Genomic DNA, 22,905 nt, shown 5'->3' on the forward strand with positions numbered 1-22,905 from the left:
ACAATGGCTGCTCTGCAGGTACACTGCAGAAACTGAAATCTAAGTAAGATGAAATATCTCAAATAAGGGTGATATTTGCTTATTTTCTGTCTGATAAGATCATTCTTCTCACTAAGCAGATTTTATGTTAGAGTGTTTTACTTGTTTTAAGTGTTTTGGTCCTAAATGATCTCAGTAAGATAGTACAGCTTGTTGCTGAGATGTTATGACCTATATTGAGTAAAACATGCTTGAAACTAGAATATCAACTGATGCAAAGCTGTGTCATTAACACTCACAAGTATAAAACTACTTTTTTAAAGTAATAAATTCTTACTTCAAGCATGAAAAAAAAAATCATGATGCCGAGCGCATGTCATTATGTCATGATAATGGCACTAGCATTTACTTAATTTAAGAATATTTTTCTACATATTGAGCAAAAATGTCTCTTTTTTTTTCTACCAAGAAAAGTGCACTTGTTATTAGTGATAATATACTTATTTTAAGGTATTTTTGGGTTCATTGAGGTTGACTAATTTTACTTGTTTTGGAAAGTCTTGACAAGCCAAATTTTCTTGTTCTATTGGCAGAAAATTTTGCTTAGTTCAAATAAAAAAAACCTAAATTTTGTATTTTTTTCTTCTTGTTTTTAAACACTGATTTTTTGCAGTGTAGTCCTTTGTTCAACTTATTTGGTTATACTAGTGGTGTTCCTCAAGGTTCCATTTTAGGTCCACTCTATTTCATTACGTGGGCTATTCAACTGGTGACCTGCAGGTTCAGTAAAAAAAAAAACAACATGTAAGAAACTCACATTTTTGCAGCAGATTCTTAAAAACACGAGAGTGCTGTTATATAGATGATCTTTGACTAGCTTTTTTGAAGAAAAAAAAACCAACCTCTGTAACTTTGACAAAATACATGTCTACTGTATACTTATTTTAAGGTATTTTTGGGTTCATTGAGTTGGAAAGTCTTGACAAGCCACATTTTCTTGTTCTATTGACAGATAATTTTGCTTAGTTCAAATAAAATATCCCTAATTTTTGGGTTTTTTTTCTTGTTTTTGAACACTGATTTTTGGCAGTGTAGTCCTTTGTTCAACTTATTTGGTTATACTAGTGGTGTTCCTCAAGGTTCCATTTTAGGTCCACTCTATTTCATTACGTGGGCTATTCAACTGGTGACCTGCAGGTTCAGTTAAAAAAACAAACATGTAAGAAACTCACATTTTTGCAGCAGATTCTTAAAAACACGAGAGTGCTGTCACATAGATGATCTTTGACTAGCTTTTTTGAAAAAAAAAAACCAACCTCTGTAACTTTGACAAAATACATGTCTACTGTATACTTATTTTAAGGTATTTTTGGGTTCATTGAGTTGGAAAGTCTTGACAAGCCAAATTTTCTTGTTCTATTGGCAGATAATTTTGCTTAGTTCAAATAAAATATCCCTAATTTTTGTTTTGTTTTTCTTGTTTTTGAACACTGATTTTTTTTGCAGTGTAGTCCTTTGTTCAACTTATTTGGTTATACTAGTGGTGTTCCTCAAGGTTCCATTTTAGGTCCACTCTATTTCATTACGTGGGCTATTCAACTGGTGGCCTGCAGGTTCAGTTAAAAAAATAAACATGTAAGAGACTCACATTTTTGCAGCAGATTCTTAAAAACACGAGAGTGCTGTCACATAGATGATCTTTGACTAGCTTTTTTGCAAAAAAAAAAAAAAAAAACTCTAACATTGACAAAATACATGTCTACTGTATACTTATTTTAAGGTATTTTTGGGTTCATTGAGTTGGAAAGTCTTGACAAGCCAAATGTTCTTGTTCTATTGGCAGAAAATTTTGCTTAGTTCAAATTAAAAAAAACAAAATTTTGTAATTTTTTTTCTTGTTTTTAAACACTGATTTTTGGCAGTGTAGTCCTTTTGTTCAACTTATTTGGTTATACTAGTGGTGTTCCTCAAGGTTCCATTTTAGGTCCACTCTATTTCATTACGTGGGCTATTCAACTGGTGGCCTGCAGGTTCAGTTAAAAAAAAAACATGTAAGAGACTCACATTTTTGCAGCAGATTCTTAAAAACACGAGAGTGCTGTCATATAGATGATCTTTGACTAGCTTTTTTGCAAAAAAAAAAAAACAACCTCTGTAACTTTGACAAAACACATGTCTACTGTATACTTATTTTAAGGTATTTTTGGGTTCATTGAGTTGGAAAGTCTTGACAAGCCACATTTTTTTGTTCTATTGGCAGATAATTTTGCTTAGTTCAAATAAAATATCCCTAATTTTTGGGTTTTTTTTCTTGTTTTTGAACACTGATTTTTTTGCAGTGTAGTCCTTTGTTCAACTTATTTGGTTATACTAGTGGTGTTCCTCAAGGTTCCATTTTAAGTCCACTTTATTTCATTACGTGGGCTATTCAACTGGTGGCCTGCAGGTTCAGTTAAAAAAAAAACATGTAAGAGACTCACATTTTTGCAGCAGATTCTTAAAAACACGAGAGTGCTGTCATATAGATGATCTTTGACTAGCTTTTTTGCACACAAAAAAAAAAAAAAACCTCTGTAACTTTGACAAAACACATGTCTACTGTATACTTATTTTAAGGTATTTTTAGGTTCATTGAGTTTAGCTAATTTGACTTGTCTTGGAAAGTCTTGACAAGCCAAATTTTCTTGTTCTATTGGCAGAAAATTTTGCTTAGTTCAAATAAAAAAAACCACAATTTTGTATTTTTTTTCTTGTTTTTAAACACTGATTTTTTGCAGTGTAGTCCTTTGTTCAACTTATTTGGTTATACTAGTGGTGTTCCTCAAGGTTCCATTTTAGGTCCACTCTATTTCATTACGTGGGCTATTCAACTGGTGGCCTGCAGGTTCAGTTAAAAAAAACAAACATGTAAGAAACTCACATTTTTGCAGCAGATTCTTAAAAACACGAGAGTGCTGTCATAAAGATGATCTTTGACTAGCTTTTTTGAAAAAAACAAAACAACCTCTGTAACTTTGACAAAATACATGTCTACTGTATACTTATTTTAAGGTATTTTTGGGTTCATTGAGTTGGAAAGTCTTGACAAGCCACATTTTCTTGTTCTATTGGCAGATAATTTTGCTTAGTTCAAATAAAATACCCCTAATTTTTGTAATTTTTTTTCTTGTTTTTGAACACTGACTTTTTGCAGTGTACTAGAGATGCGCGGTTTGCGGGCACAACCGCGGAGTCCGCGGATTATCCGCGGATCGGGCGGATGAAATTTTAAAAAAATTAGATTTTATCCGCGGGTCGGGTCGGGTCGGGTCGGGTCTGGCGGTTGAAATAAAAAAAAATGAGATTTTAAATAGATTCAGGCGGGTGGCAGTTAAACCAATTCGGAAATATATATACATAGTTAAATGTTGTTACCCACATACGAAAAACGAGCAGGCACCTGCTGCATATGCCACAACAGAAGAAGAAAAAAAAAAGAGATGGACACTTTTACGGAGCGGAGAAGGCCCCCGACGCCTCGCCGGGGTCCGGGACCAAGGCCCCTTCCCCCGAGAGGGCCCCACCGGGAGCCGTAGCTGAGGCGATCCGCGAGAAGGGCCCGACGCACGTCCAGGGTCACCACCGCGCCCACCGCACCGACACCCCGCCTCGTCCGCCTTCGCCGCGGCCGGCGTCACGCGCAGCAGGTAAGCAGCTTACCTGCCCGCCACCCCCGTGGCCGGGGGCTCGTAACAGGGGTCACTCCGCGCGCTCCGCCCGCGCAGCTTACCTGCCCGCCACCCCTGTTGCCGGGGGCGCGTAACAGGGGTCACTCCGCGCGCAGTGCGCTCACGAAAGGGGTGGGGCTCACCCCGGTTGATATAGACAGCAGGACGGTGGCCATGGAAGTCGGAACCCGCTAAGGAGTGTGTAACAACCCACCTGCCGAATCAACTAGCCCTGAAAATGGATGGCGCTGGAGCGTTGGGCCCATACCCGGCCGTCGCCGGCAGCGAGACGCGCTTGGAGGTGCGCTCAGTGCGGCTCCCATATGATTGCGCACTGGTGTGCGTCTGGGTCGTGACAGCGTGGCACGCGAATGTCTGTGCTGCATTGGATCAGTCTCCTTTCTTTAACAGGCAAAAGCTTTATAACCTCACTAATGCCTTGCATCGTCTATATTAGATATATAACAACGGGCGGGTGCGGGCGGATGGCGGGCGGGTGCGGTTCTGATCAAATGTTACATCGGGTGGATGGCGGATGGTTGACGACTTTCTGATGCGGTTGCGGATGAAATAATTGCCTATCCGCGCATCTCTACAGTGTACACAATGGGTGGCTGAAATGTTCGTACACGGAGACAAAGCATTTTATTTTTTTGGCCTGTTGTTCATAGAACTAGGGGTTCATAAATTGAGGTTGCACTGTATAGTACCAGTAAATATCGGAAAGAAATAAGGAAATTGGTATAAATATTGATACAATCCTAACAATATATCTCCTTACCTGCCAATCTAATCTAATCCAAGTTTTTTTTGACCGCTGGCGAAGTAGTCCTGTGTTTATTTCTCATGTTTTGATACCTAAATATTAGGGAAAAAAGTAGCTTCCTTCACCAAAAATAGCAACAGAGGTGGAAAATGTCGTAAAAAGTGACAGTATGAATATGAAAAGACCACCTGGAAAGCTGAAACAACAAAACAATGGTTTGTGAGAAGAATAGTTAGTAAAATGAATAATCTCTCTTCCAGGAGCGACCTTGTTCGTGATCGGCAGTCACGCCGCATTTCGTGAGCTGGAACCTTCCGACTTGGAGGAGCTCCTCATGGAGCCCGTGTAAGGAGCAAGACGACCTGGATTGTACACGCTGTGGTTACCACGTACAACACGTCTAATGATATACTTTGCTGTTACACAGGTATCATGGCGTATTCTATTATGTCGCCACTCTTTTCAGTAAATGGGTTAGGGTTACATTTATACTTTGTTATTCGCAATTGTCGCTACTCCAAACTGCTAAACCGGGAACACTTTCCCCAACAGAAGTGCAATTTTAAAGCAATGAACACGTAAAAGTACTATTATGATTCTACATAAATGAAAATGCATAATGTTGTTTTTTTTTAATGCAAACCTTTAGTTTACTTCGTATAGAAATGGTGCCAGTGTATATTCTATAGCCAGGAAAATGTGAATATTGTGCAAATGTTCATTCCAGCAATTACAAAGTGAGACTTAATACATGACATAAGCTCAGAACATGCGAGATATTTCAAGCCTTTGTTTGATATCATTTTGATGATTATAGCTTACAGTGGGGGTGTCCGAACGTTTTGAATTGGGGGCCGCATTGGAAAAAAAATTGATTAAAAAAATATGTTTATATGTACATATACAGTACGGGCCAAAAGTGTCGACACACCTTCTCATTTCAATGTGTTTTCTTCATTTACATAAAAACCCTTGCAGGTGACTGACTACCTCTTGAAGCACATTGAGAGAATGCCAAGAGTGTGCAAAGCAGTAATCAGAGCAAAAGGTGGCTATTTTGAAGAAACTAGAATATAAAACATGTTTTCAGTTATTTCACCTTTTTTTGTTAAGTACATAACTCCACATGTGTTCATTCATAGTTTTGATGCCTTCAGTGACAATCTACAATGTAAATAGTCATGGAAATAAAGAAAACACATTGAATGAGAAGGTGTGTCCAAACTTTTGGCCTGTACTGTATATATATATATATATATATATATATATATTAGAGATGCGCGGATAGGCAATTATTTCATCCGCAACCGCATCACAAAAGTCGTCAACCATCCGCCATCCACCCGAACTAACATTTAATCAAAACCACACCCGCCCGCCATCCGCCACCCGCCCGTTGTTATATATCTAATATAGACGATGCAAGGCATTAGTGAGGTTATAAAGCTTTTGCCTGTTAAAGAAAGGAGACTAAACCAATGCAGCAGAGACATTCAATGCGTGCCACGCTGTCACGGCCCAGACGCACACCAGCGCGCAATCATCTGGGAGCCACGCTGAGCGCACCTCCAAGCGCGCTCGCGCCACTCAAACTGCTGCAGGCAGCTGCGTTCTATCTTGTTTTAACATCCTGTAGCACTCTTCTGGGATCACGGCGGACGAAACTGCTCATGCTCAGGGTGTTTGTGGAGGTTCGGGGTTTTGCACATATGTGATGCACCATGTTAGATGTCCCGGTTTTGTGACTGTCGTAGACATAAACAGCGTCGCAGCTCTTGCAAATCAAGTAGCCAGCATTACTATCATCCTGATTTACAACCTCATAAAAACGAGTCCACGCTGAACTTTTCTGGCCTTTTTTTCCCCCTGGTCTTTAGTATTCCCTTTTTTAGTTTGTCGTGTACCACGTTTGCTGCCGGTGTTGCCATCTCTTTTTTTTTTCTTCTTCTGTTGTGGCATATGCTGCAGGTGCCTGCTCGTTTTTCGTATGTGGGTAACAACATTTAACTATGTATATATATTTCCGAATTGGTTTAACTGCCACCCGCCTGAATCTATTTAAAATCTAATTTTTTTTTATTTCAACCGCCCGACCCGACCCGCGGATAAAATCTTTTTTTGTTTTATTTCAACCGCCCGACCCGCGGATAATCCGCGGACTCCGCGGTTGTGTCCGCAAACCGCGCATCTCTAATATATATATATATATATATATATATATATATATATATAAATAATGGATTAATATAACTGGATAGTAAGAGTTTGACTCATACTTTGTGTACTTCCGTGACGACCTCCTTAAAGTTTTGTAATCAATCAGAAATATCAAGCGCCAAACATGGAAAGTATGAAGAGAGAGTTTTGCAAGTTTCCCATAATGCATTGCAGGGGATTTAAATGGGTGTAATTATGAATTATGTGTAGTGCTTGGACATGTTTAATAATATTAACAAAGTTCAGTGAGCAGGTTGTGTTACGTGTGACGATGTGTGTTGACTTTTTGTGGTAGTTTATTTGCGCCATGAGTGAGAAAGGTTGTCTGGTTTGGGCCATATATAAAAATGCTGTGCTGTGGACACTTCAAGGTATAATTCATAGTCATTAACTTGAATAAAAGGGTGGCAAGTTTGAAGCAATTATATTTTCATATATTAAAATTTTAAATCTGAGGGCCAGATTCCTTATTAAACTGAAAGCCGCAGTTTGGACACCCCTGGTTTACAGCTTATGAAGATCTTGGAAAATGTTTTGGTTTTTTCAAACCATAAACCATGATCATCAAAATGATGAGAAATAAAGGCTTGACATATTTTACTTTGCATGTCCTGAGTTTATATCACATACTATTTTCACATTTAAATGAACTTTAGCACGATATTCAAATTTTTGGAGTTTGACCTGAATGCACGCAACATTTAACATTTATTTGTGTTATAAATAAAGTTGGGCCATGCAAGCAAACTATCCTGTTTATTGTGGATGTCAATGATTGTCTTCGCAGTCTGAAATGGGGAAACACCATCAATTGATGTTTCTGCTTATTCATTGTAATCATCTTATCTTATCTATCTTTGTTGTTGTTGTTGTTTTTATCCAATTTGAATTTATTGTTTTGATTTTGTACGGTGTCCTTGAGTGCCCAGAAAGACGCCTTATAAGTAAAATGTATTATTATTATTGATTGGGGCGGCGTGGCTCGGTTGGTAGAGCGGCCGTGCCAGCAACTTGAGGGTTCCAGGTTCGATCCCCGCTTCAGCCACCCTAATGCCACACAAACTGGTTTAAATGTAGCTTAGAAATGTAGACAATGGGTGTCACTATGTAAAGCCCTTTGAGTCTCTAGAAAATATCGCTATATAAATATAATTCAATCCAATCAACTGCCTAGTCTGCAGCTGTGTTTTGTGGAGAAATCAGTTGTGTACAACATTAGCATTAACCACCTATAGAGGGCACCGCTAATGCAAAAAAAAAAAAGAGGGCATGACTTGAAATTTCTCACACAGCTTCGACTAAACACGCTAGTGACTGCATGACCGTCCTGTTAAAACAAAGCTGCTATAAATGTGTGTTGTAATTAGCTTAGCTACTTTTCAATTGACCAAGTTGAGGGGATCTCATACCTGCCAACTACTCCGGTTTTCCCGTAATTAGTACGGTTTTCATCAACCTATTCCGGGTTACGGTTGCAGTGATAAAAAATACGGTTTTTCATTAATTAAATTTTTTTATTTTTTTAAAAGTTTTATTCACGAAATCGCGTAACAACAATGACGATCGACACTGCTTCCCGTAACTTCCTATCGAGCCATTCCGAATGCCATGCGCGAGGCTATTTATAGCACCGCTGCCAAGCACGAGGCACCTGTTGCCCATTGTTTCCAAACCAGCGAACGATCATGGAATCAGCCGGAGAAAAATCGCAAACGAGTCTTAAACCGAAAAGAAAACTGCAGTCATTCCGTGAAGAATATTCAAAAGCCTATCCGGGAATAATTATCCGTTCCAAAAAGGGTGAAAACTACGCGAATTGCACCTTGTGCAGATAAGATTTTTCGATCGGACACGGAGGAATTAGCCATGTAAAAGACCACGTTGGGACAAAAAAACACAAGTCTAATGCCGTTGCTAGCGATACAAGTGGAAAACTTTCAACGTTTTTCGGATTTTAGCCACAAAAAGGTAATGACACCAATGTTATCTATTGGAATTGTTTAGTACTGTTATACTGTTAAAAGTGTTTATACTATTTATGCTTTCAAGTCCAAGTTGAAGAAATCTTGTTAAATGTTGACAGCATAACTACCAAAATACAGAAGTATGTCCTTAATATTTTTGCAGTGCTATTTCTGTTGAAAAGTTAAAATGATTACATTAGAGATGTGATGTGCCACTTTTCAAGTGTCTGATGGCTTCAATTAATTTTCATTCATTTTTCATATTTTGAATTCTTTTGAAAGGCTTACAAAAAAAACTACATTTGAATTGTAATTCCATGCTATTGACAGGACTATTAATTTTAATGAAGTTAGCTTACCATGTTTACAGTATGATAATTGTGATAGAAATGTGAATTTTAGGCACAGAATATTTTTTACAATTGAACAAGGCAGTAGATTATACAAGCTTGGACAGAAAGTTAATAATGACACCAATTTTTTTTTTAATGGAATTGTTTAGTACTGTTTTACCATTTGTTTACTGTAAAAAGTGTTTATACTGTTTATACTTTCAATTAACAAATTGAAGTCTTGTGAAAGGTTGACAGGATAACTGGCATTAACTGTCAAAATAATTTCAAACTATTGAAGTTAGCTTACAGAATAAACATGTCAATCAACCCATATGATTTTTGCTGTAATATTTTTGTTTTGAAAAGTCACTGTGACTGATAGAAAAGTGATGGTTTTAGCAACATTTTAACCTGTCTGAATGCTAATAATCATTTTGCGTCGGGGGGCGAAGCCTGAACCCCCCCACCAGGACTTTGTCCTGGACCTACTGGGGCCTGCGGCCCCTGGACCCTGGCTACTAGGTTTTTCTTGGCAGGTATGGGATCTACTTTATTCATATATACCATTTATATTGATTCATTTATGAAAGATACGTTTTTGTTAACAAGTTAAAGGTGTTTAATGATAATAAAAGCATGTTTAACACATTTATTTCATGAAGACAAGAATATAAGTTGGTGTATTACCTGATTCTGATGACTTGCATTGATTGGAATCAGACAGTAGTGATGATAATGTCCACATTTTTGAACGGAGGAGAAAAGAAAAGTCCTCCTTTCTGTCCAATGCCACATGAAAGTGGTTGGTGTTTGGCATCGTATTCGTCCAGCTTCTTTGTATACACTTTACAAGAAATACTATGGCGGCGAACTCCGTAGCTTGCTAGCTCTCTGAGACTCTTATTTTGCTAGCGCCGGGCAGGATGAAGCAAGGCTTTTATTGTGAAGACAGGAACTGTGCGGTCGGTCTTTAGAGTTTTGACAGCAAGAGTGAAATAAAAAAAAGTGTTTCTCGCCTTCCTCTCGGTCATTTTTTTCTTAATAATGAGCTCACAAGACCCTCGGGTGCCGTGAAAAGTCAATCAAATGACGGAAATGACGTCTTAGTGAAGATTGATAATCGCTATTTTTTAGGTCTATTTTTTTTTTTAAATGTCTGGCCGGCGGACTGATACACACTCCACGATGAGCCTATTGATTAGCTTCACACCCTCGTTTTATAGCTCGCAGTACAAAATAGCGACGCGGAACGTTCCGGAAGTGAATGTGAACCGGAAGTGAATATTGTCCTTTTGAGAGTTTTTTTTTTTTCCAAATGGCTCTTATCCTCAAGACCCCACGTGACCTGTGCCCGGTGACGACACAGCGAGAGGACCCCCTTGCTCAGGTTACCATGGCAATGACCTTGAAGCCCCACACACACACACACACACACACACACACACACACACACACACACACACACACACACACACACACACACACACACACACACACACACACGCACACACACACGCACACACTGCGGCAGAGGCGAGCGATCGATATTCTATTAAATGGCGTGTGGTTGCAGGTGTGGGGGTTGGGGGGGGATGACGTCACTGGCCGCAGAGGGAATTGGCAGCGTGACATAGCGCGCATGCGCGAGAACTGCGTGCCCCCGGGTAAGGTTTCCTCATTTTAGCGTTCTTACTACCACCTTTTGACAGCATGCAGTTGTAGTACGCAGACTGCACACTAGAGGGCAGTCAATCCATACATTATCACATTTCCTTATTAGGTCTGTTCATGACGCTGTTTTGTATTGTACGTTGTCACTGACGAACTGAATATATGAAGCTTAATATCATTTATTTGTCACTATTTAGTACAGTAAACATTAAATGGTACTCATGAAAAACTCAAATGTATTATCTTATTTGATCAGGACCGTTGCCTTTCTCTGCTGATTGGCTGGAAGACGTCACATGACGCACGGCCCCATTGCAACTCCAGCCGGACATTTAAATTTGTATTTTTTATTTTTTTTAAGTCCACATTTTGAAGTGAGATTAATATTTTTATTAGGGATGTCCGATAATGGCCTTTTGCCGATATTGTCCAACTCTTAATTACCGATACCGATATTAACCGATACTGATATATACAGTCGTGGAATTAACACATTATTATGCCTAATTTGGACAACCATGTATGGTGAAGATAAGGTCCTTTTTAAAAAAAAAAAATAATAAGATAAATAAATTCAAAACATTTTCTTGAATAAAAAAGAAAATAAAACAATATAAAAACAGCTACATAGAAACTAGTAATTAATGAAAATGTGTAAAATTAACTGTTAAAGGTTAGTACTAGGGATGTCCGATAATGGCTTTTTTTGCCTATATTCCGATATTGTCCAACCCTTAATTACCAATACCGATATCAACCGATACCGATATATACAGTCGTGGAGTTAACACATTATTATGCCTAATTTGGACAACCAGCTATGGTGAAAATAAGGTCCTTTTTTTAAAATAATAATAAAATAAGATAAATTCAAAACATTTTCTTGAATAAAAAAGAAAGTAAAACAATATAAAAACAGTTACATAGAAACTAGTAATTAATGAAAATTTGTAAAATTAACTGTTAAAGGTTAGTACTAGGGATGTCCGATAATGGCTTTTTTGCCGATAGCCGATATTCCGATATTGTCCAACTCTTAATTACCAATACCGATATCAACCGATACCGATATATACAGTCGTGGAATTAACACATTATTATGCCTAATTTGGACAACCAGGTATGGTGAAGATAAGGTCCTTTTAAAAAAAAATTCATAAAATAAAATAAGATAAATAAATTCAAAACATTTTCTTGAATAAAAAAGAAAGTAAAACAATATAAAAACAGTTACATAGAAACTAGTAATTAATGAAAATTTGTAAAATTAACTGTTAAAGGTTAGTACTAGGGATGTCCGATAATGGCTTTTTTGCCGATATTCCGATATTGTCCAACTCTTAATTACCAATACCGATATCAACCGATACCGATATATACAGTCGTGGAATTAACACATTATGCCTAAATTGGACAACCAGGTATGGTGGAGATAAGGTCCTTTTTAAAAAAAATTCATAAAATAAAATAAGATAAATAAATTAAAAACATTTTCTTGAATAAAAAAGAAAGTACAACAATATAAAAACAGTTACATAGAAACTAGTAATTAATGAAAATTTGTAAAAAATTAACTGTTAAAGGTTAGTACTAGGGATGTCCGATAATGGCTTTTTTGCCGATATTCCGATATTGTCCAACTCTTAATTACCAATACCGATATCAACCGATACCGATATATATAGTCGTGGAATTAACACATTGGTATGCCTAATTTGGACAACCAGGTATGGTGAAGATAAGGTCCTTTAAAAAAAAAAAATCATAAAATAAAATAAGATAAATAAATTCAAAAACATTTCTTGAATAAAAAAGAAAATAAAACAATATGAAAACAGCTACATAGAAACTAGTAATTATTGAAAATGAGTAAAATTAACTGTTAAAGGTTAGTACTAGGGATGTCCGATAATGGCTTTTTTGCCGATATTCCGATATTGTCCAACCCTTAATTACCAATACCGATATCAACAGATACTGATATATACAGTCGTGGAATTAACACATTAGTATGCCTAATTTGGACAACCAGGTATGGTGAAGATAAGGTCCTTTTAAAAAAAATTAAAAAAAATAAATAAAATAAGATAAATAAATTCAAAACATTTTCTTGAATAAAAAAGAAAATAAAACAATATAAAAACAGCTACATAGAAACTAGTAATTATTGAAAATTAGTAAAATTAACTATTAAAGGTTAGTACTAGGGATGTCCGATAATGGCTTTTTGCCGATATTGTCCAACTCTTAATTACAGATACCGATATTAACCGATACCGATATATACAGTCGTGGAATTAACACATTATTATGCCTAAATTGGACAACCAGGTATGGTGAAGATAAGGTCCTTTTTAAAAAAAAAAAATAATAAGATAAATAAATTCAAAACATTTTCTTGAATAAAAAAGAAAGTAAAACAATATAAAAACAGTTACATAGAAACTAGTAATTAATGAAAATGTGTAAAATTAACTCTTAAAGGTTAGTACTAGGGATGTCCGATAATGGCTTTTTTGCCGATATTCCGATATTGTCCAACTCTTAATTACCAATACCGATATCAACCGATACTGATATATACAGTCGTGGAATTAACACATTATTATGCCTAATTTGGACAACCAGGTATGGTGAAGATAAGGTCCTTTTTAAAAAAAAATCATAAAATAAAATAAGATAAATAAATTCAAAACATTTTCTTGAATAAAAAAGAAAGTAAAACAATATAAAAACAGTTACATAGAAACTAGTAATTAATGAAAATGTGTAAAATTAACTGTTAAAGGTTAGTACTAGGGATGTCCGATAATGGCTTTTTTGCCGATAGCCGATATTCCGATATTGTCCAACTCTTAATTACCAATACCGATATCAACCGATACCGATATATACAGTCTTGGAATTAACACATTATTATGCCTAAATTGGACAACCAGGTATGGTGAAGATAAAGTCCTTTTAAAAAAAAATTCATAAAATAAAATAAGATAAATAAATTCAAAACATTTTCTTGAATAAAAAAGAAAGTAAAACAATATAAAAACAGCTACATAGAAACTAGTAATTAATGAAAATTTGTAAAATTAACTGTTAAAGGTTAGTACTAGGGATGTCCGATAATGGCTTTTTTGCCGATAGCCGATATTGTCCAACTCTTAATTACCAATACCGATATCAACCGATACCGATATATACAGTCGTGGAATTAACACATTAGTATGCCTAAATTGGACAACCAGGTATGGTGAAGATAAAGTCCTTTTAAAAAATAAAAAAATAAAAAAATAAAAATAAGATAAATAAATTCAAAACATTTTCTTGAATAAAAAAGAAAATAAAACAATATAAAAACAGCTACATAGAAACTAGTAATTATTGAAAATGAGTAAAATTAACTGTTAAAGGTTAGTACTAGGGATGTCCGATAATGGCTTTTTGCCGATATTGTCCAACTCTTAATTACCGATACCGATATATACAGTCTTGGAATTAACACATTATTATGTCTAATTTGGACAACCAGGTATGGTGAAGATAAGGTCATTTAAAAAAAAAAAAAATAAATAAATAAATAAATTCAAAACATTTTCTTGAATAAAAAAGAAAGTAAAACAATATAAAAACAGTTACATAGAAACTAGTAATTAATGAAAATTTGTAAAATTAACTGTTAAAGGTTAGTACTAGGGATGTCCGATAATGGCTTTTTTTGCCTATATTCCGATATTGTCCAACTCTTAATTACCAATACCGATATCAACCGATACCGATATATACAGTCGTGGAATTAACACATTATTATGCCTAAATTGGACAATCAGGTATGGTGAAGATAAGGTCCTTTTTAAAAATAAAAAAATAAAAAAATAAAAATAAGATAAATAAATTCAAAACATTTTCTTGAATAAAAAAGAAAATAAAACAATATAAAAACAGCTACATAGAAACTAGTAATTATTGAAAATGAGTAAAATTAACTGTTAAAGGTTAGTACTAGGGATGTCCGATAATGGCTTTTTGCCGATATTGTCCAACTCTTAATTACCGATAACCGATATTAACCGATACCGATATATACAGTCTTGGAATTAACACATTATTATGTCTAATTTGGACAACCAGGTATGGTGAAGATAAGGTCATTTAAAAAAAAAATAAATAAATAAATAAATAAATTCAAAACATTTTCTTGAATAAAAAAGAAAGTAAAACAATATAAAAACAGTTACATAGAAACTAGTAATTAATGAAAATTTGTAAAATTAACTGTTAAAGGTTAGTACTAGGGATGTCCGATAATGGCTTTTTTTGCCTATATTCCGATATTGTCCAACTCTTAATTACCAATACCGATATCAACCGATACCGATATATACAGTCGTGGAATTAACACATTATTATGCCTAATTTGGACAACCAGGTATGGTGAAGATAAGGTCCTTTTTTAAAAAATAAAATAAGATAAATAAATTCAAAACATTTTCTTGAATAAAAAAGAAAATAAAACAATATAAAAACAGCTACATAGAAACTAGTAATTAATGAAAATGTGTAAAATTAACTGTTAAAGGTTAGTACTAGGGATGTCCGATAATGGCTTTTTTGCCGATATTCCGATATTGTCCAACCCTTAATTACCAATACCGATATCAACCGATACCGATATATACAGTCGTGGAATTAACACATTATTATGCCTAATTTGGACAACCAGGTATGGTGAAGATAAGGTCCTTTTAAAAAAAAAAATCATAAAATAAAATAAGATCAATAAATTCAAAACATTTTCTTGAATAAAAAAGAAAGTAAAACAATATAAAAACAGCTACATAGAAACTAGTAATTATTGAAAATGAGTAAAATTAACTGTTAAAGGTTAGTACTAGGGATGTCCGATAATGGCTTTTTTTGCCTATATTCCGATATTGTCCAACTCTTAATTACCAATACCGATATCAACTGATACCGATATATACAGTCGTGGAATTAACACATTATTATGCCTAATTTGGACAACCAGGTATGGTGAAGATAAGGTCATTTAAAAATAAAAAATAAAAATAAAATAAAATAAGATAAATAAATTCAAAACATTTTCTTGAATAAAAAAGAAAAAACAATATAAAAACAGCTACATAGAAACTAGTAATTATTGAAAATGAGTCAAATTAACTGTTAAAGGTTAGTACTAGGGATGTCCGATAATGGCTTTTTTTGCCTATATTCCGATATTGTCCAACTCTTAATTACCAATACCGATATCAACCGATACCGATATATACAGTCGTGGAATTAACACATTATTATGCCTAATTTGGACAACCAGGTATGGTGAAGATAAGGTCCTTTTTTAAAAAATAAAATAAGATAAATAAATTCAAAACATTTTCTTGAATAAAAAAGAAAATAAAACAATATAAAAACAGCTACATAGAAACTAGTAATTAATGAAAATGTGTAAAATTAACTGTTAAAGGTTAGTACTAGGGATGTCCGATAATGGCTTTTTTTGCCTATATTCCGATATTGTCCAACCCTTAATTACCAATACCGATATCAACCGATACTGATATATACAGTCGTGGAATTAACACATTATTATGCCTAATTTGGACAACCAGGTATGGTGAAGATAAGGTACTTTTAAAAATGTTTTATAAAATAAGATAAATAAATTAAAAACATTTTCTTGAATAAAAAATAAAGTAAAACAATATAAAAACAGCTACATAGAAACTAGTAATTAATGAAAATGAGTAAAATTAAGTGTTAAAGGTTAGTACTATTAGTGGACCAGCAGCACGCACAATCATGTGTGCTTACGGACTGTATCCCTTGCAGACTGTATTGATATATATTGATATATAATGTAGGAACTAGAATATTAATAACAACCCTTTTGTGTGTATGAGTGTAAATGGGGGAGGGAGGTTTTTTGGGTTCGTGTACTAATTGTAAGTGTATCTTGAGTATTTTATGTTGATTTAATAAAAACAAAACAAAAAAAAACGATACCGATAATTAAAAAAACGATACCGATAATTTCTGATATTACATTTTAAAGCATTTATCGGCCGATAATATCGGACATCTCTAATTTTTATTCTATTCAACTATGCGATAACCTAAAATAAACCAAAGAATGGAACATTAATTAGCTTTTTTTTGTTAATTTTTACAGAAACGGTTTTTATATATATCAAGCAAGGGTAACTTGTGTGAAAGTAGTTGAAGTAAAATGTATTTTCTATGAATGTCTTTTTGAAATACTACTAAAAAAAAAAAAAGAGAGAGAATTTGGTTAGCCAGTAATAATAATTGTAGCATTTACATAAAGAAAAAACCTTATTTTGTGTATCCACATGGAAATAAAATAGATATTATGCATTATCAAATAATATAACATGTATATTTAACAACAACAACATCGTTTTGTTTAATTGATAGTAATAAAAGTAGCATTTATTTTAATATAATCAAAACACTCAATTAGGTGAAACACATGACATACAATAGTGCTAACTAATAATTGAACACTTTAAATAATACATGATCATTTTGTTTGTATATAAACAAAAAAATAAGTAATTACATTTTTATATAGTAAAAAATATTTTTATTTTTATATACAAGGGAATATATATTTTGTTTATTAATCAATTATATATGTATACATACATATATATATTATAGATAGACTATTTTTTGTTTAATTTTCTTTTCTTTTTAGGGCCCGCAATGGCCCATTGCAAAAGGACTCCCACAGAGAGTCCTTATGCAATGGGACATAAGGACCTATTGAATTTGTAAGGTTTTATTATTATTCTTTTTTTTTTTTCTTCCGCCGCCTCTTCGAGCACTAATTTGACCCACTTAACATGCTTCAAAACTCACCATATTTGACCCACACATCAGGACCTGCGAAAATTGTCTTTTAATAAAAAAAACGAACAGCAAAACTCAAAATTGCGCTCTAGCGCCCCCTAGGGAAAAAAAAACTAGACTGCCTGTAACTCCCACTAGGAAGGTCGGAGAGACATGAAACAAAAACCTCTATGTAGGTCTGACTTACACCTACCTTTCATAATTGTACATTGTCGGGCAAAAATCAACAGGAAGTTGGCAATTCCCCCTTCAAGACAAAAAAGTACTAAAAACAGTCACTTTTGCCTCTTTGAGCTGTAATTTGACCCCTTTAACACGCTTCAAAACTCACCGGACTGAACACACACATCAGGACTGGCAAATATTGCGATCTAATAAAAAAACCTAACCCCAAATTTAAAAATTGCGCTCTACAGCAATTTTTGAATAAAACGGAGAAAAAACTGCTCCTCGGAAGAAAAAAATGACAAAACTGCCTGTAACTCCCACTGGGAAGGTCGGAGAGACATGAAACAAAAACCTCTCCGTAGGTCTCACTTAGACCTACATTTCATAAATTGACAACCCCCAGCAAAAATCAACAGGAAGTTTGCTATTCCCACTTCAAAACAAAATTTTTGCAACAACCGGTCACCTTTCTTCAAAATCTATCTCCTCTGAGCGCGTTTAGTCGTTTCGGCTTCAAACTAACACAGGAGAGAGATTAAACCTTTGTGATTAAAAGTATAGATGGGATTTTTAATAACTGCTCCGGTTTTGATTTTATGACCCTTCAAAGACCCGCTGCGCTGATGCTGCTGCACTGCTGTTTTTTTAAGATGGCTGCTTAAAAGCAGGAAGCACCAGCATGCCCAGACTATGCAGACAGGGTAGGTACACTAGACAAAAGTCTTGGGACACTTCAGACTAAAAGTAGACAAAAGTTTTGGGACACTTAGGACTAGCACCTGCCAAATACGCGGGCCCGACCAACGCTGCTTGCAGCTTTAATTTTTAATTGGTTTTCAATGATGGCAAAAGGCATGATTAGCATACATGGCACACAGAAAGACACACAGGCAGAATCAGGTTGTATTAAATGTTTCTAGATGTTTTTATTATTGGTGTTGGTTTCATTTATTTGACACACATGTTCTTCTTACGAGTCGTGTAGATTTATTTCACTTGAATTAAAGCAGCCAGCCTGAGACACACACACACACACACACACACACACACACACACACACACTTGCTCACCCTCATCATCCCCACACATGACAGCACACCTACTGTGAACCTTTTTTTTTTCTTTCTTCGTTGTCGGAAAAAACAAACCGGGCAAAATAACTGAAACCAAACATTTAAAAAAAAAAAAACGAGAGCTCTCGCGTTTTCTTGTCACACATCATCATAATAACAATTTTATTTTCTTGTTTTTTTTGTTTTTTTATTGTATTTAGTTTCTTTTAAATTCAGTATAGAATTATATAGATTTCCTAGAGCACACAGAAAGATTGGAGTTGCATTTTTTTAAGGTTTGGGTGGGTGTCATGGAGGGGAATGGTGGTACTGTAATAGTCAACAATGGTTTCACACAGTGCACACAAACGAGAGACAAACAGGGAAGAAGGAGGAGGGAAGGACAGGCCTCACATACAATATGTTCCCCCCACCCTCCCATCCTAATTAAAAAAAAGACAACTTCCCCTAGCTGACACGTGTTTTTAAAAAAAAAAACAACAACAACACTGTGGCTGCGGAGAACAGGGGGGGGGGGGAAAAGTAGTCAAGACGGCCGCCCTGCCGGTCCCTCCAACGAGACAGGGGACGCAGGTGAGAGTCAGTCAGCGTGAACGCTATTTTCCGCACGCGGCCGGAGGACGAGCGAAGGTGAGGACGGGCGGGAGTGATGAGAGAAAAGCGAGCTGGATGGCCCTTTTTTCGCCGAGCTTGAGACGCCGTGCGGTCATGCTCGTTTCGACTCTACGTAGACAATATGCAGCTGCCGTTTGGTAGATATTATATTGGTTTATGTACACAGCAGTGAAAGAACACATGCAAAGACTAGCATAGGAGGTGACGGCGAGGGATGGGCGGGGCGGGGCGGGGCGGGGCGGGGGGGCGGGGTTTGGATGTAGAAACTTGTAAAGGTGCTTTTGCTGTTTGGAATCTTTGGGGCAGTTCTCATGAAAATTGCTTCAAAGCGTGTTTGTCTTGTGTGTGTGTGAGTGTGTGTGTGTGTGTGTGTGTGTGTGTGTGTTTAAGGGGGAAAGATAGGGGCGGGGCGTCTGAAGTTATAAGTGGATCAGAGATGTAAAGGTGGGAGGGTGGGGTGGGGGGGGAGGGGTTGGGAGCAACAAGTCGATCAATAGTAGGTCTCCCTTTCCACCCAGCCTGCATGGGGGGGAAGCACACACAGAAGTGTAGATAGAACATGTTAAAAGAGAAAGTAAGCAGATATTAACAATAAATGAGACAAGTAGATTCATAATTAATTTTCTACCCTTACTTGCCAACCTTGAGACCTCCAAATTCGGGAGATTTGGGGGGAGGGTTAAGGAGGGGGGAGTATATTTATAGCTAGAATTCACTGAAATTCAAGTATTTCTTATAAAATAAAATAAATACTTGACTTTCAGTGAATTCTAGCTATATATATATATATATATATATATATATATATATATATATATATACCGTATTTTTCGGACTATAAGTCGCAGTTTTTTTCATAGTTTCATAGTTCAGGAGCGACTTATGTGTGAAATTATTAACACATTACCGTAAAATATCAACTAATATTATTTAGCTCATTCACGTAAGAGACTAGACGTATAAGATTTCATGGGATTTAGCGATTAGGAGTGACAGATTGTTTGGTAAACGTATAGCATGTTCTATATCCATCCATCTTCTTCCGCCTAAGCAGGGAAGCCCAGACTTCCCTCTCCCCAGCCACTTCGTCCAGCTCCTCCCGGGGGATCCCGAGGCGTTCCCAGGCCAGCCGGGAGAGATAGTCTTCCCAGCGTGTCCTGGGTCTTCCCCGTGGCCTCCTACCGGTCGGACGTGCCCGAAACACCTTCCTAGGGAGGCGTTCGGGTGGCATCCTGACCAGATGCCCGAACCACTTCATCTGGCTCCTCTCGATGTGGAGGAGCAGCGGCTTTACTTTGAGCTCCCCCCGAATGACAGAGCTTCTCACCCTATCTCTAAGGGAGAGCCCCGCCACTCGGCGGAGGAAACTCATTTCGGCCGCTTGGACCCGTGATCTTGTCCTTTCGGTCATGACCCAAAGCTCATGACCATAGGTGAGGATGGGAACGTAGATCGACCGGTAAATCGAGAGCTTTGCCTTCCGGCTCAGCTCCTTCTTCACCACAACGGATCGATACAGCGTCCGCATTACTGAAGACGCCGCACCGATCCGCCTGTCGATCTCACGATCCACTCTTCCCCCACTCGTGAACAAGACTCCGAGGTACTTGAACTCCTCCACTTGGGGCAAGATCTCCTCCCCAACCCGGAGATGGCACTCCACCCTTTTCCGGGAGAGAACCATGGACTCGGACTTGGAGGTGCTGATTCCCATCCCAGTCGCTTCACACTCGGCTGCGAACCGATCCAGTGAGAGCTGAAGATCTTGGCCGGAGGAAGCCATCAGGACCACATCATCTGCAAATAGCAGAGACCAAATCCTGCAGCCACCAAACCAGATCCCCTCAACGCCCTGACTGCGCCTAGAAATTCTGTCCATAAAAGTTATGAACAGAATCGGTGACAAAGGGCAGCCTTGGCGGAGTCCAACCCTCACTGGAAACGTGTCCGACTTACTACCGGCAATGCGGACCAAGCTGACACTGATCATACAGGGAGCGAACTGCCACAATAAGACAGTCCGTTACCCCATACTCTCTGAGCACTCCCCACAGGACTTCCTGGGGTACACGGTCAAATGCCTTCTCCAAGTCCACAAAGCACATGTAGACTGGTTGGGCAAACTCCCATGCACCCTCAAGGACCCTGCCGAGAGTATAGAGCTGGTCCACAGTTCCACGACCATATATATATATATATATATATATATATATATATATATATATATATATATATATATATATATATATATATATATACCGGTATATATGGCACTGTCGGAGGTGCGTCAGGCAGTAATGCCCTGCAAGTGTTAACTTGTGCTTACATCTGCATATATATACATATACATAAAATAAATACTTGAATTTCAGTGTTCATTTATTTACACATATACACACATAACAATCCTCTCTACTCATTGTTGTATTTGAAAGTGCAATGCTTTGCAGCCAGTAGCACAGCCTTTGAAGGAGCGTAGGTATGGGCAGTGTAATATTCTGGGTGGGAGTCAATAACCTGGCGAGGTGATGAAGTTACGTCTCTTTACTTCATACTTCAGATCCGACTCCCACACTTGCCCATGACAAATTTGTGCTTTGTTTTAAAGATGTGATATTTGGATTTACACTATATGAAAAAAATTAGAAAATGAATTTTACCTTAGCAAGCTAAGTTTTATATTCCTAAATGTAAGTTATAATACCCAAACTGTTTTTTTGTGCCTTTAAAAAAGATTTAGAACTCTACATTCTACCATCCTAGTCACGTCCGTTGTGTCCTTGGGCAAGACACTTCACCCCTTGCTCCTGATGGCTGCTGGTTAGCGCCTTGCATGGCAGCTCCCGCCATCAGTGTGTGAATGTGTGTGTGAATGGGTGAATGTGGAAATACTGTCAAAGCGCTTTGAGTACCTTGAAGGTCGAAAAGCGCTATACAAGTATAACCCATTTATCATTTATTTATTTACATTAAAACACTCTCTACCTCTAACTACTAAAAAGCTGTGAAAACAATGATGCTGTGCTCCAAATTTGGATTATTTATGGAACTTGTGTGAGCCTATGGCTTTACATTTTGTTACATTTATATATATATACACCGTATATATATATATATATATATATATATATATATATATATATATATATATATATATATATATATATATATATATACATACACAATGAGTAGAGAGGATTGTTATGTGTGTATATGTGTAAATAAATGAACACTGAAATTCAAGTATTTATTTTATATATTTATTTTATATATATATATATATATATATATATATATATATATATATATATATACCGTATATATATATATACCGTATATATATATATATATATATATATATATAATAAAATACATATACCGTATTTTTCGGAGTATATATATATATATATATATATATTTTTTTTTTTTCTTTTTTTTTTTTTTTCTTTCATTCTTCTTTAGTTGCTTTATTGAGTTTACAAACCCCCTGGTGCTGTTTTGTACTGTTTTTGTACTGTTTCT

At 36.2% G+C, this 22,905-nt stretch overlaps 2 protein-coding genes across 3 annotated transcripts in view; one reads left to right on the forward strand and one right to left on the reverse strand.

The window, feature by feature from the left end:
• rabac1 (Rab acceptor 1 (prenylated)) overlaps window positions 1-8,178 on the forward strand; it is a 20,846-nt gene extending 12,668 nt beyond the window's left edge. Inside the window, exon 6 of the mRNA XM_061947563.1 lies at window positions 4,713-8,178. Within this exon, the coding sequence (XP_061803547.1) occupies window positions 4,713-4,801 (89 nt within the window). The 3' untranslated portion in view covers window positions 4,802-8,178. The remainder of the gene's footprint in view (window positions 1-4,712) is intronic.
• Window positions 8,179-19,826: 11,648 nt separating this feature from the next.
• atp1a3b (ATPase Na+/K+ transporting subunit alpha 3b) overlaps window positions 19,827-22,905 on the reverse strand; it is an 87,614-nt gene continuing 84,535 nt past the window's right edge. For both annotated transcript variants that reach the window (XM_061947592.2, XM_061947584.2), the window contains exon 22: window positions 19,827-19,902. In XM_061947592.2, the coding sequence (XP_061803576.1) occupies window positions 19,874-19,902 (29 nt within the window). In that variant the 3' untranslated portion in view covers window positions 19,827-19,873. The remainder of the gene's footprint in view (window positions 19,903-22,905) is intronic.

This window comes from Nerophis lumbriciformis, linkage group LG04 (genome assembly GCF_033978685.3).
Source record: "Nerophis lumbriciformis linkage group LG04, RoL_Nlum_v2.1, whole genome shotgun sequence".
NCBI lineage: Eukaryota > Metazoa > Chordata > Actinopteri > Syngnathiformes > Syngnathidae > Nerophis > Nerophis lumbriciformis.